The sequence below is a fragment of the Dreissena polymorpha genome, chromosome 2 (genome assembly GCF_020536995.1).
Source record: "Dreissena polymorpha isolate Duluth1 chromosome 2, UMN_Dpol_1.0, whole genome shotgun sequence".
NCBI lineage: Eukaryota > Metazoa > Mollusca > Bivalvia > Myida > Dreissenidae > Dreissena > Dreissena polymorpha.
In genome coordinates, this window is record NC_068356.1 from 31,850,000 (window position 1) to 31,874,016 (window position 24,017).

A 24,017-nucleotide genomic window follows, 5' to 3' on the forward strand; every position below is an offset into this window, starting at 1 on the left:
TTGCTTTTATGGAAGATAAGTCTCTTCTAAATGAAAATTCTATTAAGGCTAAATGTAATGTCACTTTACAAACATGCATTAAGTCCATATTTCCAAGAATGAGGCTCATTATAAAAAGAAAGAGGACATTTTTCTAATGTGTTAGGTAAAAATTACAAAACCTGATCGGTTATGATAGCATAGGAAATTAAATTAGTAATGTAGTAAGTTAAATTTTCATGATTTTTGTGTGTGTATTCCAACTGTGAAGAGCTAAGCACAAAGCAACCCATTTCTTCAGTACCATACCTAGCGATGGCTGTGCATGGCTGCATGTTGTTTCAGGCACAGCAGTGGGGGCAGTGTCAGCCCAGAGCATTGGAGAGCCAGGCACACAGATGACCCTGAAGACCTTCCACTTTGCTGGTGTTGCCTCTATGAGTATCCTTGACCTTCAAGACTAGGACTAACTGCAGGTCCATGACCTGACCTTCATACACTGAATGCAGAATATTAAGCTCTCTACTTAGTTTTAATGTAAAATCCTTTGCAATAAATGGGAAAAAAAAACTTATCATTTAAATTATTCCATAAATTGAATTAACTGAAATGAAAAAAATGACTATTTTCTTTTATAATATTTAAGTGATGGAAAAATGTTTTGGCAGGCATGCACAATAATAATGATGATTTTAATTGCCTGTTTCTTTAGAAGAATGAATTAGCAGGTTTGAAAACATTAAATTATTGAAGGCGGTGACACATGAGTTTATGTTAACAAGTTGACTCCTTAACCAGTTGCCCAGACATCACACAGGGTGTGCCCCGTATCAAGGAGATCATGAATGCCTCCAAGAACATCAGTACTCCCATAATCACTGCCCACCTGGATGTGGACAATGATGCAGAGTTTGCCAGGGTCGTTAAAGGGCGCATTGAGAAGACTGAACTGGGAGAGGTAGGGACTTGATTATGTTTAGATTTTTCTGGTTATTTCCTGATTTTTTAGCGAGGCTGTTTTCGGAGAAAACCCGAGCTATTGTCATAGCCAGCTCGTCGTCCACTGTAGGCGTCGTGCTAAAACCTTAACATTGGCCATAACTTTTTAAATATTGAAGATAGCACCTTGATATTTGGCATGCATGTGTATCTCGTGAAGCTGCACATTTTGAGTGGTAAAATTTCAAGGTGAACATCATCCTCCAAGGTCTAGGGTCGAAAAAACAAAGTCAAGGGAAGTAATAAGCTTTAAATGGACATAGTTATCTGACCTGCCCACGTATATATTTTTGTTAAATAAATCAAAGCGGCGCAGTAGGCGGCATTGTGTTTCTGACAAACACATTGTGGTAAAAGGTCAAGGTCATCCTTTACAGTCTATGGTAAAAAATACAGATTTAAGGGAAGTAATAAGCTTTAAAAAGGGAGAAAAATTATTCAATATTGAACATAGCCACTTTATATATTTGGCATGCATGTGTATCTCATGGAGCTGCACATTTTGAGTGGTGAATCTGCAGTCACGGTAGTGGCTTTTAATTATTTGCTACTAAAAATAGAGATTTGTTACAGACAATTATTTTCAAGGGAAGTAATTTATATAATTATAAATCTCATATTATATATTTCCTTACCAAGAATTGAAGTTCTTTTCACAGTTACTGTACAGATTTATTATTTTGATTATTTATAACCCTAATGATTGATTTGTCAAAGTTTTTTTTTTAATGATATAATTATAATTTCTTTGATGTTCATTACATACCTGTGGACTTATGTCCATAGATACATGATCAACTCTGGCTATGATCTCTTTTAAACCACAGGCCTTGGTTGTCGGTGATGTCTGATATGGTCATAATTGACTGGGAGACCCTCCCCACCCCCAGTTGGATTGGACAAAATTCAAGGGAAAAAATAACCTATAAAGGGAGATGATTTCTATACCTGCCAAATGATAAATAGAAATATTATTTCAATGCGGCGCAGTAGGGGGCATTTTGTTTCTGACAAACACATCTCTTGTTGGGTCACTAGGTCGAAGGTCAAGGTCACTGTGACCTCTAAAAAAAATAAAAATAATAATTTTGACAAGCTTTCGCAGCCGAGCGTGGCACCCGTTATGCGGTGCTCTTGTTTTCTTCACTGTAGAATCAGGTTTATGGAAATGATTGTGTCTCTACCAAAGCTTTCAGTGTGTTAAAATAGCCTCAATAAAGTCTCTACCAAGGAAATACGCATATGGAAATGGCATTTTTTTGCCCCTTAAGGAAGGCATATAGTGATCGGACCGTCCGTCTGTCTGTCCTTCCGTCACACTTTGCGTTAAGTTTTCTAAAAATGCTCATTACTTCTTTCTATGTCCCTTGAGATATAACCTTCATATTTGGTATGCATGTGTATATGGACAAGGCCTTTCCATATGCACAACAATTTTGACCCCTGTGACCTTGACCTTGAACTAAGGGTCCGCGTTTAGGTTTCAAAATCTGTGTTTAGGTTTCGAAATCTGTGTTTATTTCGAAAAATGCTCATAACTTCTATGTCCCTTGAGAAATAACCTTCATATTTTGTATGCATGTGTATATGGACAAGGTCTATCCATACGCACACATTTTTTTACCCCTGTGACCTTGACCTTGAAGTTAGGGTCCGCGTTTAGGTTTCGAAATCTGCGTTTAGGTTTCGAAAAATGCTCATAACTTCTATGTCCCTTGAGATATAACCTTCATGTTTGGTATGCATGTGTATATGGACAAGGCCTTTCCATATGCACAAATTTTTTTACCCCTGTGACCTTGACTTTGAACTTAGGGTCCGCGTTTAGGTTTCAAAATCAGCGTTTAGGTTTCGAAAAATGCTCATAACTTTTATGTCCCTTGAGAAATAACCTTCATATTTGGTATGCATGTGTATATGGACAAGGCCTTTCAATACACACAAAATTTTGACCCCTGTGACCATGACCTTGAACTTAGGGTCCCCGTTTTGGTTTCGAAATCTGCGTTTAGGTTTCTAAAAATGCTCATAACTTCTATCAAAGCGTTTATAGGTGGCATATGTCATCCTATGGTGACAGCTCTTGTTTGTGTCTATAATGGCATTAAGCATTTGGCAATAGCTCTTTTTGCGCCTCTACTTTAGCATGAAGCATCTCAAAATAACGCAAATCAAAATGGCCCCATTTGTGTCTTGACACTAGCAACACTAACCTGGGTTAGTTCATGTTCCTGTGTTACTGGTGTAGGCATTCTAATCACCTGCTACATACCTGGTTATGTTATTGAGCCTGTTTTACCTATCGGTATGTAGGTAATCATATGAGCTGTATTCAGGGAGAAGTGGGCTTAATGCATATGCGTAGTTTTGTCCCAGATTAGCCTTTGCAGTCTGCAGGCTAATCAAGGATGTCACTTTCCGCTTTTACAGAATTTCTTGTTCAAACAAAGACTCTTCAAAACGAAAATCCAGTCTAGGCGGAAAGTGTTGACCCCTACTAGCACAGGCTAATCTGGGACAACACTGTATGCTAAAGCATTAAGCCCCGTATTCCCGGAGCAAGGCTCCAATGGTCCTGTGTTATGTGTGCAGGTGTCCGAGTACCTGGAGGAGGTGTTCCTGCCGGATGACTGCTTCATTCTGGTCAAACTGGACCTGGAGAGGATCAGACTTCTCAAGGTAAACACTTGTGGTTACACTCTGTCATGTACCCGGCCATGTGACCTGGCTTGTAGAATGTTTTGTCCATTGATATGTTTTGCCTATTGATTTGATTGCGTTGCAAATTACATTACTGACCAACTTAATTTTGGCGTAGTGAATGTTCTAATCTCTTTCCCTTGTCTGCTGACAGCTCGAGGTGAATGTGGCGTCCATCAAGGAGTCCATTGTACTCTCTAAACTGAGGATTAAACCACAGGTGAGATAATTATTCTTATCATTTTTCTTTACCCTTTTAAACATTGTAGATATCTTGGTTTGGTTTAATTCTCATGTCAGCCTTTCTTTTAAAAGTTACTGAGATTGTGGCCAGTAATTACTTACATATTTCAGTATTGACATTAATTCCATTTTTAAAAATGAAAATTACTGGACACCAGACATGATCATTTTGATGTTTTTTCAAACCAAGTACATGTATATGCCAACTTGTGTAAGTTTACGCCTTGGTCTCTTTTTAATGCCTCCTGTAGGGTGGCATATAGCAGTCGCACCGTCCGTCCGTCTGTCTGTCCATCCGGCATTCTGTTTTCTGAAGGTTTTTTTACGCAATGCTTTTAGATATTGAGCTAATTTTTAGCGAGGCTGTTTTCGGAGAAAACCCGATGTATTGTCATAGCCTGCTCGTTGTCCGCCGCCCAGCTTCGTGCGTAAACCTTTACATTGGCTCTAAAATCAAAGTGCTTCCACCTACAACTTTGAAACTTCATCTGTAGATGCACCTTGATGAGTTCTACACGCCACAACCATTTCGGGTCACTAGGTCAAAGGTCAAGGTCACTGTGACCTCTAAAATTTTTTATTTCTGACTAGCTTTTGCAGCCGAGCGTGGCACCCGTTATGCGGTGCTCTTGTTGGTATTTGAGTCCAAGCTTTAAAGGGAGATAATTTTTATGCCCCCGGTATGGTGGCATATAGCAGTTGAACTGTCCGTCAGTCAGTATGTCAGTCAGTCTGTCCGTCAGTCTGAAAAAAACTTTTAACATTGGCCATAACTTTTTCACTATTGAAGATAGCAACTTGATATTTGGCATGCATGTGTATCTCTTGGAGCTGAACATTTTGAGTGGTGAAAGGTGAAGGTCAAGGTCATCCTTCAAGGTCAAAGGTAATTTTTTTTATAAAAAATTCAAAGCAGTGTTATCATGAAGCCGCACATTTTGAGTGGTGGAAGTTCAAGGTCAAGGTCATCCTTCAAGATCAAGGTCATCCTTCAAGGTCGAAGGTCAAAAAAAAATATTTTAAAAAATTTCAAAGCGGCGCAATAGGGGGCATTGTGTTTCTGACAAACACATCTCTTGTTATATATCATTTTGCAGGAACAGGTCATTTTTATGCCCCCGAAGGAGGGCATATAGTGATCATACCGTCCGTCTTTCTGTCCCACTTTGCATTTAGGTTTCGCGTTAAGGTTTCGAAAAATGCTCATAACTTCTATGTCCCTTCACATAGCAACTTGATATTTGGCATGCATGTGTACCTCGTGGGGCTGCACATTTAGAGTGGTGAAAGGTCAAGGTCATCCTTCAAGGTAAAAAAACATGTATCAAAGTGACTCAGTAGGGGGCATTGTGTTTCTGACAAACACATCTCTTGTTGACAAGGGCAGCAGATACAGGTCATTTGTGATAAGGCCAGGGGCAGTAATATATTTTTCCTTTTTTCCGGATGTTTTTTATGCAATGCTTTCAGATAATGAGCTTTGGTATACATTCATACCCTATATAATAAGTGTGAAATTCATGCCAGTCTGTTGATTTTTGGCGTAGTTAAGGGCTTTGGACTTAGAAATTTTCTCTATGAGAACTGCTTTCCAATGTTTTTTGCGCAAGGTTTTCAGATAGAGCTGGTTTTTGGTATTTTGAGTTTACTTATATGACCTTAATATGAAGTGTGAAATTCGTTCCAGTCTATTGATTTTTTGAGATTTTTGGATAAGTTATGGGCCTTGGACTTAGAAATTTTCTCTATGATAACCTTTTTTGGGATTTTTTTACGCAAAGCTTTCAGCTATTAAACTTATTTTTGGTATTTGAGTCATGACTTACAGATTAAGTGTGAGCTTTGTTTTGGTCCTTTGACTTTTGGCTAACTTATGGGAATTGTTTTTATCTACAATAGCTGCTGTGGGACTTCAAACAGCAGTAGGGGGCAGCTCTTGTTTGTCGTTGCTTTATAATGGTAGAATGTCTAATTGCACAGTTTGGCGGTCTACATATTTGAGCCAAGCCTTGCTTTATGAAAACAAGGTTTAATACATGTGGTTAAAGTGTCGACACTTTCTCCCTTAACTGGATTTTCGCTTAGATGAGAATTCATTTCAACAAAAAATACCATGAAAGAGGAAAGTGTCACTGATTGGCCTGTGCAGACTGCTAATCTGAAACAACACTGTATGCACATGCATTACACACCGTTTTCACAAAGGGAGGCTCACTTTGATAGTTGTGTGTCTGTGTAGAATGTGCAGGTGCATAGTGCGGCCGTACTGACCATCCATCCCAAGGAGTCGGCCAAGAGCTCCATGTACTACACACTGCAGTTCTGGAAGAAGGAACTGCCTTCAGTCATGATCAAGGTACAATACACACTGCATATTGGGTTGAGAATTGAATGTATGAAACTGTGTATCTTCAGATCAACTTCAACAGTATAATATCTTTAATTTCAGCATGGGAAACTTGACAAATCTATGGTAACTCAAACACAGGTCATAGTGCTTGCAAAGTCATCTATGTTTTAATAAGAAATTACCACCTTTAACTCAAAACTCAAAAATCAATAACTTAAGAACTTGAGTCATTTCCTAATCATGTTCAATATTGAAAATTACCAACCATAATCTTGTAGTTTATTCACACCTCTGTGTAGGGACTATCTAAGAGGGCCATATTGTTTCACTTGTTCTCAACACAAGTCAGTTAGAAAAATTTAATCAGCTTAAATAGGGAAATAAGTATCCATATTATTTTTGGATGGATGATTTTTTTACTTTTTAAGTAAGTCATTTTGGAACATTTCTGAAAAAAAAAATTATGGCTAAAAATGTTGAATAGAGAGGTTTTACCTTTTCGTGTTTGAAAATAGTTTGGGGAATAAGTTTGACCTGTTTTAGGGCATGCAGTGACTAGGGACTACAGCAAGGCTATGCTACTAAGATGTCATCTTTACATATTTTAAGAATGTGATCACTGATTTTCCAAGTATATACAAAGTTATTGAAAGGTTTTGGGTTTTCTTTCGAAAAAGTGTCATTTAATGTTAAGTGACTTAAAACCGTTTGTACTGGCATACATGTACATAAAGATTAGGAGTAGAGCCTTAATAAAGTCAAGAGCCTTTATTCATATCATGAAATGCTTAAAAAAAGAATATTCAAACATTTTAGGAAAGAACATATTGCTTGCATTTGATTTTAATTATCTACATAGCTTATACACTGATTCTTTATCTCATTTTCTATTTTAGGGAATACAGTCAGTGACAAGGGCTGTAATCCACATAGATGATAGCAAGGGCAATAAATCTTACAAACTGCTGGTAGAGGGAGATAACCTGAGGAAAGTCATGGCAACCAGAGGTCTGGATATGTTTATTCAAACCTATGTAAACATTTCAAGAATATGTGAACAGTTTCAATAATATAAAGGAAACTCAACTTTCAAAATGTGAGTGTAGTTCTGGGAAAACTGGGCTTATTGCATGTGCGTAAAGTGTCGTCCCAGATTAGCCTATTCAGTCTGCACAGGCTTATCAGGGACAACACTTTCTACTATGGTAATATGGTATTTTTTGTTTACAGTAATTCTCTTAGCGTAAATCCAGTTAAGGCGGAAAAAAGCGAACTTCACGCCTGGTTTTCAAAGAGTGCTACTCAGTTGACTTTTCACAGTGCTTTTTCTATTACCAAAAAACCCCATCCTTGTACTGTTTAGGAGTGCACGGATCCCAGTGTATCTCCAACAACACAATAGAGGTTGAGAAGACGTTGGGTATCGAGGCTGCACGTAAGACCATCATGAACGAGATCAACTACACGATGAGCAGCCATGGCATGAGCATTGACATCAGACATGTCATGCTGTTGGCAGACCTCATGACATACAAGGTACACAGGGTTGGGTTTCAAACAAACCCATGAGCCATGGTTGCTTCGTGTACCAAGGACACAAGCTTTAACAAGAGTTTTATCAGAGTATCTAGGGCCACCCCCCCCATACACACATTTTATAGGTCTTTGGCTAGTAAGCCCCTATAAATTCAGATTCCTATGTTGTGAACGCTGACAGTCAACAAAGACATAATGATTCACTCAAATGATACTATATATTGTATCGTTATAAGATTACACAACTGGTGACAAACTGTATTGTTTCCTACCTGCCATTTTCTTATTGTATTAGTATATTCACTGGTTCAAATATATATACAAGGCAAGTAATTATGCTTTATTTTATTAGAAAAGTCCTGTGCAAATGCCCATTTCAGGCCTGTGTTTTTTCTTAGATTGTATGGACAAATTCAAATAGTAACATTCTAAAATTAATGGTAACAATATCCTACATTGATAATGTTGTAAAATATTAAAATGAAATTACTTAAAAAAAGGTAAAAGGCAATATCTCAATTGTATTAATGTCACCTTAATCACACTGGTTTTTGAAATACTTCAATGTAGCTAACCTACCATTATTCATATTATGAGGATGAAGTACAGTCCTTTAATTTTATATTACCACTGAACTTTGAAGGTTATGTCAAATTATTGGAGAATAGCATTAACAGTAAAATAGTATAACTGCGATGACAGTGTCTGCGGCATCACTATGCATGCATATCTGGAGTTTATTTTAAATGATGGGAAGTTTGTTGAACAGAATGCGCTTTTATTTATGATTTTATTAAAATTAGCTGACAAATATAGAATTATCCAATTTGAACTTTATTGAAAAGCTGAACATTACTTAATTTTTGCAAATTTTATTCAAGAAATCTAAATGTTTGTGTTTAATAGTAAAAACATGGTCCACACAGGCTTATCAGGAACTACACTTTACGCACATTTTTAAACCCTTGTATCCCAGGGTGAGGCTCATATCTTGATATTTTAATTGCTATGGTTACAGGGTGAGGTTCTCGGTGTGACCAGGTTTGGTCTGGCCAAGATGAAGGAGAGTGTCCTCATGCTGGCCTCGGTATGTAAACATTGTCTATGGGGATATTGTACAAAATTAATGGCTTTGATGTTTTTTGAAAAAGTATTTAGGGGACCTCAGTATGCGGATGTTTTATTCAAAAGGGGAATTATTTATTTTCAGATATGCTTTGTAGCATGTTTATATTTTACTTAGATGTAAAATATAAAGTTAATACTTTGCTACAAATGCTAAATTAGACATTGATTAAACTTTGATTGATAAAAAGTGTTAAGATTATTTTACAAAAAATATTTCAAATATGGTCAGTTTTAGTCCAAATTTTGATAGTAATATTAAAAAAAACAGCATACAACAAGAGAGGAATTTAAAGGTTATTTTACAGTTAAAGTTTATGCCAAACATTAATCATTCAAAGGCCAATTTTAATAACTCTAGATATAAAATTTGTCAAAAATTGAATGCATGTTTACACTTTGAAATTACATATAGCTATATAGACGACTTACATCTCATCAAACTTAGATATTTCTATCAAACTAGATACTAAGTTATTGAGTTGTTGTGATGTAAGCACATATACATTGTACAACAGTTTCATTTTTGAATATGGAGCAAATGGGTCGAGGTCACTGTTAGTAAATATAGACAATTGGTTTACATTGAAAATCAAAGTTTTCAAGTCTCATTTGATGTTTTGCAAATTAGGAAATTTCTAAATTCCATGATAGCTTAAATAGCATTTCTACCATACAGTTTTGTTTAGGAAAAAAAGGCACAGAAACTCTGACAAGAACAAGAAATGTTGCACACTGTGCTTCAACAACGCTTGTTAATTATATGGGTTTTTTAGCAATCTACCAACAATATCAGAAGTTTCATCCTGCTGATTTTGCAGTTTGCAATCATGAATAATACTTGTGTATCCAGTTACTGGAAATGGTGGTTAAAAGAGACTTATTTATTTCTGATCCATTTTAGTTCGAAAAGACAGCTGACCATCTGTTTGAAGCTGCTTACCATGGACAGAAGGATGTGATTTCAGGTAATAACAGGAGTATTATTGAAATTGTTTATAATAATAGAAACACTTTCTGCTCAAAAGCTAGGGATTTTTATGTAGGTTTTGTTCTTAAATGTTAATGTTTCGTCGCTTATGTGAAGACCTAGCTTGGAGTAACAATTGGGGTAAGTTGGATCAAGGTTACTTAAAATAGAAAAAAGAGTTTGTATTGGGGCTGAAACTATGTGTGTAGCTAGCTTAGGTACGCTGTCAGAGCTTGTGACTGCACAGAGTTAAAATTATATTTATAACTACAATGTTGAAAACTGGATTTTTTTTGTGTTTCAGGTTTTAAAAAAGTTGCAGGTTTACCATTTCTATCAAATGAATGCAGTTAACCAATCATTCAGTCCATTTAACCTGTTGCATCCATAATATAAACGCTTTTTAGCTCACCTATTTTTTGAAAAAAATTATGAGCTATTGTCATCACCTTGGCGTCTGCGTCGGCGTCCGGTTAAGTTTTGCGTTTAGGTACCCTTTTCTCATAAAGTATCAATGCTATTGCATTCAAACTTGGTACACTTACTTACTTTCATGAGGGGACTGGGCAGGCAAAGTTAGATAATTCTGGCTTGCATTTTGACAGAATTATGTGCCCTTTTTATACTTAGAAAATTGAAAATTTTGGTTAAGTTTTGTGTTTAGGTCCATTTTATTCCTTAAGTATCAAAGCTATTGCTTTCATACTTGCAACACTTACTAACTATCATAAGGGGACTGTGTAGGCAAAGTTATGTAACTCTGACTGGCATTTTGACAGAATAATGTGCCCTTTTTATACTTAGAAAATTGAAAATTTGGTTAAGTTTTGTGTTTAGGTCCACTTTTTTCCTAAAGTATCAAAGCCATTGCTTTCATACTTGCAACACTTACTAACTATCATAAGGGGACTGTGCAGGCAAAGTTATGTAACTCTGACTGGCATTTTGACAGAAATATGTGCCTTTTTTATACTTAGAAAATTGAAAATTTGGTTAAGTTTTGTGTTTAGGTCCACTTTTTTCCTAAGGTATCAAAGCCATTGCTTTCATACTTGCAACACTTACTAACTATCGTAAGGGGACTGTGCAGGCAAAGTTTTGTAACTCTGACTGGCATTTTGATGGAATTATGGGCCCTTTATACTTGAAAATTTGGTTAAGTTTTGTGTTTTGGTAGATTTTGCTTTCATACTTGGAACACTCGCAAACTATCATAAGGGGACAGTAAAGGACACGTTGCATAACTCTGGTTGTCATTTTTACGGAATTATGGCCCTTTTTTGACTTTGTAACTTTGAATATATGGTTATATTTTGTGTTTAGATCCACTTTACTTCTAAAGTATCAAGGCTATTGGTTTTAAACTTTAAATACTTTCATGCTATCATGAGGGTACTGTACCTGGCAAGTTGAATTTACCTTGACCTTTTAATGACCTTGACTCTCAAGGTCAAATTATTAAATTTTGCTAAAATTGCCATAACTTCTTTATTTATGATTAGATTTGATTGATACTTTGACAAAACAACTCTTACCTGATATACCACAATTGACTCTGTCCAAACGATCCCCTACGCCCCCCCCCCCCCCCCCACCGAATCCCCCCCCCCCATTATTTTTTTTAAATTAAAGATCATCTAATAAATGACCACCACACCCTCACACTATACACCCCCACCCCAAAATAATAATTTTAATGCCCCCCGTAGGGTGGCATATAGCAGTTGAACTGTCCGTTAGTATGTCAGTCAGTCTGTCTTGTCAGTCCGAAAAAAACTTTAACATTGGCCATAACTTTTTCAATATTGAAGATAGCAACTTGATATTTGGCATGCATGTGTATCTCATGGAGCCGCACATTTTTAGTGGTGAAAGGTCAAGGTCATCCTTCAAGGTCAAATGTCAAATTTATGGTGTCTGTCTGTCCGAAAACTTTAACATCGGCCATAACTTTTTCAAATTTGAAGATAGCAACTTGATATTTGGCATGCATGTGTATCTCATGGAGCTGAACATTTTGAGTGGTGGAAGTTTAAGGTCAAGGTCATCCTTCAAGGTCATTCTGTAAGGTAAATTTTTTTAATAAATTTCAAAGCGGCATTCTCATGAAGCTGCACATTTTGAGTGGTGGAAGTTTAAGGTCATCCTTCATGGTCAAGGTCATCCTTCAAGGTCAAAGTTAAAAAAACAAATAACAAATTTCAAAGCGGCATTATAATGAAGCTGCACATTTTGAGTGGTGGAAGTTCAAGGTCAAGGTCATTCTTCAAGGTCAAGGTCATCCTTCAAGGTCAAAGGTCAAAACAAAATTCAAAGTGGTGTTATCATGAAGCTGCACATTTTGAGTGGTGTAGGTTCAAGGTCAAGGTCATCCTTCAAGGTTAAGGTCATCCTTCAAGGTCAAAGGTAAAAAAAAAATAAAAAAAATTAAAGGGGCGTTATCATGAAGCTGCAGATTTTGAGTGGTGGAAGGTCAAGGTTAAGGTCATCCTTCAAGGTCAAGGTCATCCTTCAAGGTCAAAGGTAAAAAAAATTAATCCAAGCAGGGTTCTCATGAAGCTGCACATTTTGAGTGGTGGAAGTTCAAGGTCAAGGTCATCCTTCAGATCAAGGTCATACTTCAACGTCAAAGGTCAAAAAAATAATATTTCAAAGCGGCCTTCTCATAAAGCTGCACATTTTGAGTGGTGGAAATTCAAGGTCAAGGTCATCCTTCAAGGTCAAAGGTAAAAAAAACACAAAAACATTCAAAGCAGCGCAATAGGGGGCATTGTGTTTCTGACAACCACATCTCTTGTTTTTTTCAAACATGGTTAAAAAACACAAATATTTATTTTTATTATTTTATTTTTGAAATACCGTCCAACCATCCCACCCAAGAATCCCCCCCCCCCCAATTTTTGTTTGCATTTTTTTTGCATTTTTGGAAAATAATGTAATAAATGACCACACCCCCACACTATACACCCCTCTCCACTCCACCCCTCCCTCCTTTGTGATTGAAATTGAGATAGGTCCCTACACCTTTAAAAAGAAAAAATAGATGAGCGGTCTGCACCCGCAAGGCGGTGCTCTTGTTAAATTATGTTTCAATCTATGTTGCTAAACATCTAAGCACAATGACTTTATCATCAAAATGGCAGCATATTCAGTTTTATAATTTTGTTTTTATTTTATTTTTCTTAAACAGATGTTATGCATATTTATCAGTATATGATTTGCAACTCATTGAATTTCAATCCATTGTTTTCTTCAACAAGTTCACGTGTTTTATAACTGTTAGTACAATAAGTATCAGATTTGTTACAAAATGCTTTTTTAATCAATATTATTTTAAAAAAATACTAATTTTTTTTAAGTGAGTCCTAAATGATTGATCTTTGATGTAATAATTTCAAAAGGGTGATGTTATTTCACAAAACAAACTCTTTGCAGGCGTGAGTGAGTGCATCATCATGGGTATACCAATGACTGTTGGTACAGGCTTGTTCCAGCTTCTACATAAGTATCCTTCACTTAATCATTGGGGTGAATCCACTGTAAGGTGGCACAACACCAACTGTTTGGAAGAGCTAGTGATATTGTTATACCTTAAGATGAACTTTATTGATCTTAAATTAAAATGTTCATCTTCGTTTTCTTTTGAATAGCATGCGGACAGTAGCTTACAAATACATAAGTATCGGGCATGACACATTTCTCTTTTCCATTGAATGTACTTCATTTCTGTCTACGTTGTTTAAAGTTAGGCAATTGTCTTGACAGAATTAAATTTATTCAACTGTACTGATTTTTCAATATCTTAAACGTCCTCTTTACATGTAGTTCTTCATACAAGGTATTATTTTAAGTGATTTATTCCCAAAACATTTTATTAGAGGTAGAAAGCTCAGGAAGGCACTAATGGCTTGTATAACTCTCACCATGTAAAATTTGTGTATTCTCAGCTCACCTGTGCAATGCCAAATATATGATTCATGTGTGTATTCTTACACGCTTTGCATGGGGGCATCAGTGTCTGTGGCACTTTCTTATTACTTAACAAACTACATTGTATAAACAGACTACTTAAATTTGATAATTATACCCCCATTTCCATTGGTAATGGGGGCTATATAGGAGTCACTTTGTCGGTCAGTCTGTCTGTCCCGAAATTTCATCCGATCTTCACCAAACTTCGTTACAAGTTGTATCTAGATGATGTATTGGTCAAGTTTGAATATGGGTCATGCCGGGTCAAAAACTAGGTCACGGGGTCACTAAGTGTGTTTTAAACCGAAAGTTTGTCCGGACCACAACTATGTCACTGATCGTTTGATTTTAAAACAACTTGGTACATTTGTTCACCATCATGGGATGGTGTGTGATTTAAAAATAACTTGGTACATTTGTTCACCATCATGGGACGGTGTGTTGTGTGAAAAATGTACGTCGATATCTCAGGTCAAGGTCACACTTGGAGTTCAAAGGTCAAATGCTTGTCCAGGCCATAACTTAATCATTTATTGTGAGATTTTAAAATCATTTGGCAAATTTGTTCACCATCATTGGATGGTGTGTCGCGCAAAAGAATTACGTCGATATCTCCAAGGTCAAGGTCACACTTTGAATTCAAAGATCAAAATGGCCATAAATGAGCTTGTCCGCGCAAAAAATGTTGTTCATTGTGAGATTTTAAAATCATTTGGCACATTTGTTCACCATCATTGCACGGTGTGTTGCGCGAAAGAATTACGTTGATATCTCCAAGGTCAAGGTCACACTTTTAAGTTAAAGGTAAAAAATGGCCATAAATGAGCTTGTCCGGGCCATAACTATGTTGTTCATTGTGAGATTTTAAAATCATTTGGCACATTTGTTCACCATCATTGGCCGGTGTGTGGCGCAATAGAATTATCTCAATATATGCAAGGTCAAGGTCACACTTTGAGTTCAAAGGTAAAAAATGGCCATAAATGAGCTTGTCCGGGCCATTACTATGTGATTAATTGTGAGATTTTAAAATCATTTTGCACATTTGTTCACCATCATTGGACGGTGTGTAGCGCGAAAGAATTACGTCAATATATCCAAGGTCAAGGTCACACTGTGAGTTCAAAGGTAAAAAATGGCCATAAATGATCTTGTCTGGGCCATAACTATGTCATTGATTGTGAGATTTTAAAATTACTTAGTACATTTGTTCACAATCATTGGACAATGTGTCATGTGAAAGAATTACGTCGATATGTCCAAGGTCAAGGTCACGCTTGGAGTTCAAAAGTGAAAAATGGCCATAAATGAGCTTGTCCGGGCCATAACTATGTCATTCATTGTGAGATTTTAAAATTATTCTGTACATTTATTTTTTTTCACAGTCATTGGACAGCATGTCATGCCAAAGAATTCAAGAGTTCAAAGGTCAAAATGGCCATAAATAATAATGGCATTATAATTTTTAAAAATCGCCATAAATTAGATTCTCTTGTTTTATGAAGACAGCATGCAAAATAGTCTGTGTCAATGCTGCACGTGGGGGTATACGTCACGTCTGCGACAAAGCTCTAGTTTTGTAAGAAAATGAAGCACTCAAAATCAAATTCATAATTATTGTAGTATAATCAAGTTGATGGCTAGTTTGTCATGTTCGTGTTACTAGTGCTCGATTGGTTATTGTCAGCTCGAGTAATACTTAAATGTACCACGGGTACCCTTTAAGTATACTTAAATGTACCCCAGGTACGGAAAATATAACGAAACGTACCTGGGCATTCTTACGCTCAATTGTTGTTGTTGGCTATTTTTGTTATGTCCCCAGTAAGGTGGCATATAGCAGTTGAACTGTCAGTCAGTCAGTCCGTCTGTCCGTCAGTCAGTCTGTCCGTCCTAAAACTTTAACATTGGCAATAACTTTTGCAATATTGAAGATAGCAACTTGGTATTTGGCATGCATGTGTATCTCACGGAGCTGCACATTTTTAGTGGTGAAGGTCAAGGTCATCCTTCAAGGTCACAGGTCAAATATATGGCTTCAAAGCGGCGCAGTAGGGGGCATTGTGTTTCTGACCAACACATATCTTGTTTCAAATTAATTTTGTTCATATATATATATTATCGAAACTCCTACTTACAAAAGGCATGTTGAGAATTGGATTTTTGGCGGGACAACACACGGGTACAATCTAAATATTCCGGGTACATATATTTTCTGTACCCTGTGAACATTTAAGTAGTACCCGAGCCGACAATGACCAATCGAGCGTTACCAGGGTGCAGGATTACGTGACTTTGTGGATGTTTACACTATGGTAAATGGTGCTTAATTTCAAATAACTATATCTCTTAAGGATTTCCACTAGTGCATAAAATACAGATTTTAATGCTGCTTTTGGAAATGTGAAATACATCGGATTTGTTTTTAAATAAGCCTGTGTTCTTGTTAAAAAATTCGGTATCTACTGCATTCATTGTGCACGGTTCTTTTTAATGCAACGTGAAATTTTGTCAACGCTTTCAGACATATTTAATGATTTATTCTTATACCTTAAGATATCGACACAAACTGCACGAAAACCTGTCTTGCATGCACGTAATATTTTTGCAATGGTATTTCAATAACTCGAGATATTTGCAAAAATAAAGTTTTTAATGGTGTGTTTAGATTCTGTCCAGCCAGTGTGTAAAACCCGGGAAACCCCGTTGATTCTGCACCCTGGTTACAGGGGACCCAGTTGATTATTCAATTGGTCTTTTGAAATGACCTTTCAGTGCATGGCCAATTGACCAGTCACCAAATTATCGATCGCTCCGCCCACATAGTCACGTGGTCTAGTGATTAGAAAACTCCGACAAGCAGATCGCAATTATAGCGGATTACGTGAGGGAAATTCTATATTTGTAATGATGTATTATGCTCTTTTCTATAAAACAAATTATGAAAGCCGCACACTAACCTAAACTGCTTTGTAAAACGTTAATACAATCATAAAAACTTTAGAGAGAAATGGCGTAATCAAAATAAATGAGTTAACGGCAGACTGACTAACAGAAACGTTTCTTATACATATTATATCACAGGTGGTTAGCGTGTGGCTATGATATTAATTAGTGAAAACATCATTTTGAATGATAAATAATCATATTATAACGAAAAATTAACTTTTCTGAAAAAAAATATTTCACTATCAAATATATATATAACAAGGTATGCAACTCAAAATCAGCCCAAAACGGGGTGCATCGCTTTGAACAGCCATATCTTCATCAATTTTGCAGCGATTTTCACGATTTCGGTCTTATTCAACGCAGAAATGAATTTCCTTTCTGGAAATGTATATGTCTTGCAATATTTTTACAAATGCTGGGTCAACTTTTAAGAAATAACACGATACACAACACGCATGACCCAGTTGACAGTGATCATGCTGTCTTTAAGACTGAAATCTTCACGGAGTAAAGGGCAACTTCCCTATAAAGTTCGTGTAGTTCGATACCATAATTCAATAAAACGTATGAAAAAACATTATTACCGTTCTTGTCGTTACATTCTGCATCAAGACTAACTGTCCAGCGCCGTTTGAAACCTTTGTTTACATACATTTCAACTAACTGACATTTTAAACATACGAGTGATTTCATTGGTCCAATGCGGAGGTGTGTCTTTACAACTGGAGATTTCATTCATAAAGAATACATGATCACTGTCAACTGGGTCATGCGTGTTGTGTATCGTGTTATTTCTTAAAAGTTGACCCACCACTTGTAAAAATATTGCAAGACATATACATTTCCAGAAAGGAAATTCATTTCTGCGTTGAATAAGACCGAGATCGTGAAAATCGCTGCAAAATTGATGAAGATATGGCTGTTCAAAGCGATGCACCCCGTTTTGGGCTGATTTTGAGTTGCATACCTTGTTATATATATATTTGATAGTGAAATATTTTTTTTCAGAAAAGTTAATTTTTCGTTATAATATGATTATTTATCATTCAAAATGATGTTTTCACTAATTAATAGCATAGCCACACGCTAACCACCTGTGTATTATATAGGGAGGTGATGAAAAATCCGTTGTAAAAATGAGCATTTATTTCATATTGATTTTGAACTTGTATTCAACCGTCTGACAGTGAACCCGGTTGCTATTCATATATAATTTTGAAAATATTTTTATTAAATGCAAATGACATATCCATATCATGATGGGTTCTTTGTTTATTAAAAATGTTTAGATCTTTGTTTTATTGTGTTATTTTTAAAAAGACACCGATTTTTTTTATTTGGATATAAATTAACTTTTGATTGTAACCATAATTTAATACAGACCTAATTTCGTGGTTTCATTAACAGATAGTCTAATATGCATTTTATTTCATTTATGTTTAATGCGAACCTGTGACATTTCACTATCAAAAAATGAAATGTTGGTATTACGGTGCTGTTCACGAACATTCGAATTGAATACATTTAGCATATTATGCATTTGCTTATTTATAACAGGATGGCCCTTATATGTTAATTGCAATTTTTACATTTCTCCCCGTATCAATATATGTTGAATTAGAAATGTTGTTGTTTTATTATAAGCCGTACATTTTACACTTGAAGTCGCTTTAAGCTGGCTAAGCCGCGTTGAAATCACCTTTGTGTTGTTTTTACTTTAGTTAAAACAATATTTAAGTGAACAATTTATAATGATTTCCCTTGTTTATGATCCACAGAAAATAAATATATAATTGGAAATCATTTAAGTAATTAAATAGTTATCTTTTCTTGTGTACAGTACATAACAATGCCTTAATGTTCCTTCATTCTGAGATCCACGCAACAAACTGTTATTTATTAATCATCGACAATTACGCTGAGATTAATAAGTACGTGTGGCCATTATTATGTTGCCCAAACTGCTTAATAATATTGTGCATCAAACGGTATAACACGTTTTATAGAACACACACCTGGTGTGGTTAAACTATTTATTGTGTTTGTTTTCTCATTACTCGTTCATATGTTCAAGAAATACAGATAAAATAATAACCTTTTATAAAGTATGTATAGCACCTACAATTTTGAATAATGATCGAACAGTAATGATCATGCATTTGATATAAAATCTGTGTAAACTCTTAAAAATTACGTCCATTCCATATGTACAACACGCTTTGTTTGTCGGACAAAATGGCGGCCAGATACGCGTTGCTGAGGGGTGTGTGAAAAATCGATATCTGATTGGCTGATCGAGAAAATGTGGGCGGAGTTGGCGACTGGTCAATAGTCCGACCAGTTTAGATCATACTCAAAATGTTTTAACCTTTCCGTCTAGTCCACCTGCTATCATGTATGTCAACTGATGGGACAGGATTGAATAATTCATTACAGAGCCACCTTATTTATTTTGAGTATCATTCTTTATTAATGGTCATTGTATTATAAACACGATACTATGCAAGCACGTATACTTGCCATATGATGGTCAATACGGTGCGTCTAAGATATACATTGTACATGAAATGCTACTTCTTAAAACTTGTTTTTCCGTAACCTTCCTCAGAGCTGAGAAGAAACCCCCAACACAGCGCCCTCTTCTGTTTGACATCCCAGAATTCCATGTTCCTGGGATAGTCTCATGACGTCACAAGAATCTTTTTGGTAGACCAGTCTCTATGTGGACAGTGGCATAGAATTGTTGTTGTACATAAGTAACGATTCTGTTCCAATTGATCATCGGTGCATTTCGTTTATTGTTATGGAAAATAAACTGAGAAGAAAATAAATTGGTTCATGCATGCCGTTATATTCTTCCGCAGCAATAGGTGCCGATTTTTAAAACTGCGCCTGTAGTAGATGCAGAGGCGAAGCGACAGTATTTGGCGCCCAGGTACACTGTTTAAAAAGTGCACCCCTTCACTGTTAACCATCGGAGTATAGTATTCGATGCGATTGAAACATAAGAGCACATAGTCGATACTCAATGTTACATAATAACACTATCACCAAACAAGGCAAATGTTGACGACGCACGACGGACAAAAGGCGATAACAAAAGCCGCGTTGTGCTCAGGTGAGCTAAATAGACACCATAAGAAGATAATTTGGAGGAAATTAAATATAAGCTTCTACATAGACAACAAAAATGACATTAACAGTCTATATTAACAGCCACCCAATGCGCCCATTCCAAAAAAAAAGTCATACTCAATTGATTCGTCTCACTTTCATGCCCGCAAATTTGTCGATGATATTCTATTTTCAACTGTTTCCTTCTTATACTACGAAGTACAAGATAGCAGAGACGATATTGTCCCATCGATGTGCTTGGATATGAGAGAATGGGCTTCAGCTTGCTGAAGGAACGCTCGCAACTGGCTATCGATGCTGCAATTGTTAAAAGAATTTGCAGAACAAAATGCACATTGGGAAAGAAATCATTACCATACGACACAAAGACAAAAGTTCCAAAGGTGTCGATGTTTAGGCATCTACTCTCGTAGATAGTAACATTTTACAGTTCTGAATCTCATTGAACAGTTCTTCGCATTCTATATCATTGTCATACACATTTGCTTAATCGAACCATTGTGTGCGAAGCGTATTCAAATCCTAGCTTTTAACAACATCATTAAAAACTAAAATTCCAAAGGTTGATTTCAAGTCATTGAGGCGAATTAATCTAGTTATTTCCTGTTAAAATCTGTTCAAAACACTTACTTGCGCACACAACCTCCTTTTCTACCGAAAGCCCGGCATCCCGTGCCAATTCTCCATGCATCCGCCTCCTTCTCCTGAGCGCGTGTTTAGTTAATTAATTTCTATTTTCAATTCTTCAAGACCAGATGCTGCATCTTTGAAATTCATGATATGGTCCTGATGACGTTTTTAAACATCATCAATTCTTCCTAGACTGTCGTTCCAGAAATAGATTAACACGAGATAGTTGTATTCGAGAACATTCGCAAGCAACCTTTCTGTATCAGTTCTAGTATCATTTGACTGATTCATTAGTATCATTTGACTGATTCATATTTTCTGATAGTTCCTTAGCATTTCCACTATTTCCCTCATTTCCTCAATAATTGCTTTAGCAGCTTCAAATCTCGCACTCCATCGGGTGTCAGATTCCCGCTTAACAGTGATCGTAATAACTTTCTTACACGAAATACTTTAGAACTGTATGTTTATTTGTGGCTAGACTTGGTTAACTTCATGAACAATAAAATTCGGTTATGCTTTTCGGATCAATTAAGCCATTCTCACAACTATTATTCTAAGGCGTGGGTCAAACGCATTTCTCACGATCGTCCTAGGAAAAGTAGAAAAAGCACATCTATTAAAAAAGCAAAACCAACACGTATCCTTTGAACCCTCTTCAGGCGCACCTCATGTTGGCGCACGGGGAAAATTGCCCCTCCCTCTGAGTAGATGTAATCGATGATTGGTAGATCTTTGATGTATTAACTAGGTTAAATCAACATGCAGTCTTTAAATGCCCCTTTGAAGGTTGTAGGCTATATAGTTTTGCAAATGTTGCACAGTCAATGGGTAAGTTTGTAGACATCTTTTGTTGCTCTGAAATAATAATATGAAATGTAGAGTTAATGCCCTACTAAAATATCTGCCTTTTTAATGCCCTTTTGAAAAAAACGATAGTATTATGGGAACATCTAGGAGGGCACTGGGACGTCCTGATATATTTGCACATCATTGTACTGCATTATTTTACCAATGTCTATATACATATATCGTTTTTAGCTCGGCTGTTTTCGGAGAAAACCCGAGGTATTGTCATAGCAAGCTCGTCGTCCGCCGTCCGACGTCCGCCGTCAGCCGTCCGCCGTAGGCGTCGTGCTAAAACCTTAACATTGGCTCTAAAATCAAAGTGATTCCACCTACAATTTTGAAACTTCATATGTAGATGCACCTTGATGAGTTCTACACGCCTCACCCATTTTTGGGTCACTAGGTCAAGGGTCAAGGTCACTGTGAACTCTAATATAAAACGTCAACATAAACCTTTACATTCGCTCTAAAATCAAAGTGCTTCCACCTACAACTTTGAAACTTCATATGTACATGCACCTTGATGAGTTCTTCACGCCACACCCATTTTTGGGTCACTAGGTCAAAGGTCAAAGTCGCTGTGACCTCTAATATAAAACTTTAACATAGCCTCTACAATAAAAGTGCTTCCACTCACAACTTTTAAACTTCATATGTACATTCACCTTCCTCATTTCTACACGCCACACCCAATTTTAGCTTGGCTGTTTTCGGAAAATCCGAGGTATTGTCATAGCCAGCTCGTCGTCCGCGGTCCGCCGTCAGCCGTCCGCCGTAGGCGTCGTGCTAAAACCTTAACATTGGCTCTTAAACCAAAGTGCTTCCACCTACAACTTTGAAACTTCATAAGTAGATGCACCTTGATGAGTTCTACACGCCACACCCAATTTTGGGTCACTAGGTCAAAGGGCAAGGTCACCGTGACCTCCAAAAAAATAATTCTGACAAGCTTTCGCAGCCGAGCGTTGGCACCCGTTATGCGGTGCTCTTGTTTATTTCTAACTATACATTAACAATATATCGTTATTACCCTAAGTCACTGCGGGGAATCACGTGATCACAAAAGTACATCGTACGCACAAAATGGCGGAAAAAGCTCTCGCTTAATGACGAAAATCAAGGTATTCTCATATTTTATAATATCAAATAAATGATAACTATGCGCAAAGTAACCGCTTAGTCGCCTTATGTACTCTGGTAATTGTCATTTTTCTTAGATTTCTGTAGTTTTCTCAAACGTTCAGGAACAATAAACAATGAAAATTGTACATCGTCTGAACATACTTTATTTTGACGTGTTTGCTATTCAAGACGACAAACAACGAAATAAATACAACATTTTTTGCTTGATAACATGCTTAGAATATTTCGTAAAAGGTTTTGCACGTTGTTTAAGCTTTTTTAGATCTGTGGCGAGGAATTTGGAAAATAGTACATCGTCTGAACGTTTTTTGTTTGAGTACATCGTCTGAACGGTTTTGAATACATCATCTGAACTGCTTCTGTTTTTACTTTTAATGCGATGTTTTTCATGATAAAATTGTAATAACATCTGTGATCAGCCAATAACTTTATTTAGGACGCTAAATTCTTTATATTTTACTACAAAAATAATAAACAAAGAAATCCTTAATGCCCATCTGTGAATGTGTGTTTATTCAATGTGTTAAAATGTATTTGCTGTTATATTGTCAACTGTATGCTATTATATCTTTGAATTTCAGAACTGAGATCAGATTGTACTACACAAGGTCCAAGAAGACTTTACCATATATGCCAACAGCAAATCGAATCCGGTAATGTTCTACATACCGATGGGCAAATAAATTAAGCCATCGATATGAAATGGACAAATTATACTGGATTGCTTTTGATTGTTTCATATTGAGAAATAAACAACAGTGAACGGAATGAAACAAGCTTCGGTAAGGGCAATTTTATAACTGCACTACAATGACCACGAATATTTGTGCATAGGTACAGCTGGCTTGGTTTGGACACGTCACCAGGCACGAATCTCTGTGCAAGACTGTTATCCATGGCAAGTTAGAGTGAGGTCGACGCCGAGGCCGTCAGAATAAAGGCTTGATGGATAATGTAAGAGTGGACATCCCATCCCATGGATGAATTACCCTAAGCAGCACACAACATACTTGACTGGAGGAGGATTTCTGTATTGCTGTCCCTCATTTCCCCCCAACAGCCGAACCGGTCAAGGGATTGATGAGAAATCGTGATATGACTTTAATAAATCTTGAGAATGACTGTGATAAAGAATTTATTTAAACTAACAGCCATATATTTGAATTTGTGAACATGCCAATCTATGTACTGTATATGTGCATAATATTTACCTCTCTGACTATGACATAACCAATATAAAGTACTGGAAATTTAGTTTAGTGCAAATAAAAATTACATTTGTTTCATAAAAAATATAACGTTAAGTTTCTTATTTTAAGCTCACCTGAGCACAAGGTGCTCATGGTGTGCTTTTGGATCACCATTTGCTCTTAATGCGTCGTCAACATTTGTCCTTGTTAACACTCTAAAGGTGACATTTATTGCTTGATTGTC

General features: G+C 36.5%; 1 protein-coding gene across 1 annotated transcript in view; it reads left to right on the forward strand.

Moving 5' to 3' along the window:
- LOC127866494 (DNA-directed RNA polymerase III subunit RPC1-like) overlaps nucleotides 1-19,657 on the forward strand; it is a 59,897-nt gene extending 40,240 nt beyond the window's left edge. Inside the window, exons 25-35 of the mRNA XM_052407044.1 lie at nucleotides 325-420; nucleotides 786-937; nucleotides 3,571-3,657; nucleotides 3,833-3,898; nucleotides 6,161-6,277; nucleotides 7,168-7,279; nucleotides 7,635-7,807; nucleotides 8,826-8,894; nucleotides 9,837-9,900; nucleotides 13,338-13,407; nucleotides 19,435-19,657. Of these exons, the coding sequence (XP_052263004.1) occupies nucleotides 325-420; nucleotides 786-937; nucleotides 3,571-3,657; nucleotides 3,833-3,898; nucleotides 6,161-6,277; nucleotides 7,168-7,279; nucleotides 7,635-7,807; nucleotides 8,826-8,894; nucleotides 9,837-9,900; nucleotides 13,338-13,407; nucleotides 19,435-19,513 (1,085 nt within the window). The 3' untranslated portion in view covers nucleotides 19,514-19,657. The remainder of the gene's footprint in view (nucleotides 1-324; nucleotides 421-785; nucleotides 938-3,570; nucleotides 3,658-3,832; nucleotides 3,899-6,160; nucleotides 6,278-7,167; nucleotides 7,280-7,634; nucleotides 7,808-8,825; nucleotides 8,895-9,836; nucleotides 9,901-13,337; nucleotides 13,408-19,434) is intronic.
- The last annotated feature ends 4,360 nt before the right edge of the window (nucleotides 19,658-24,017 follow it).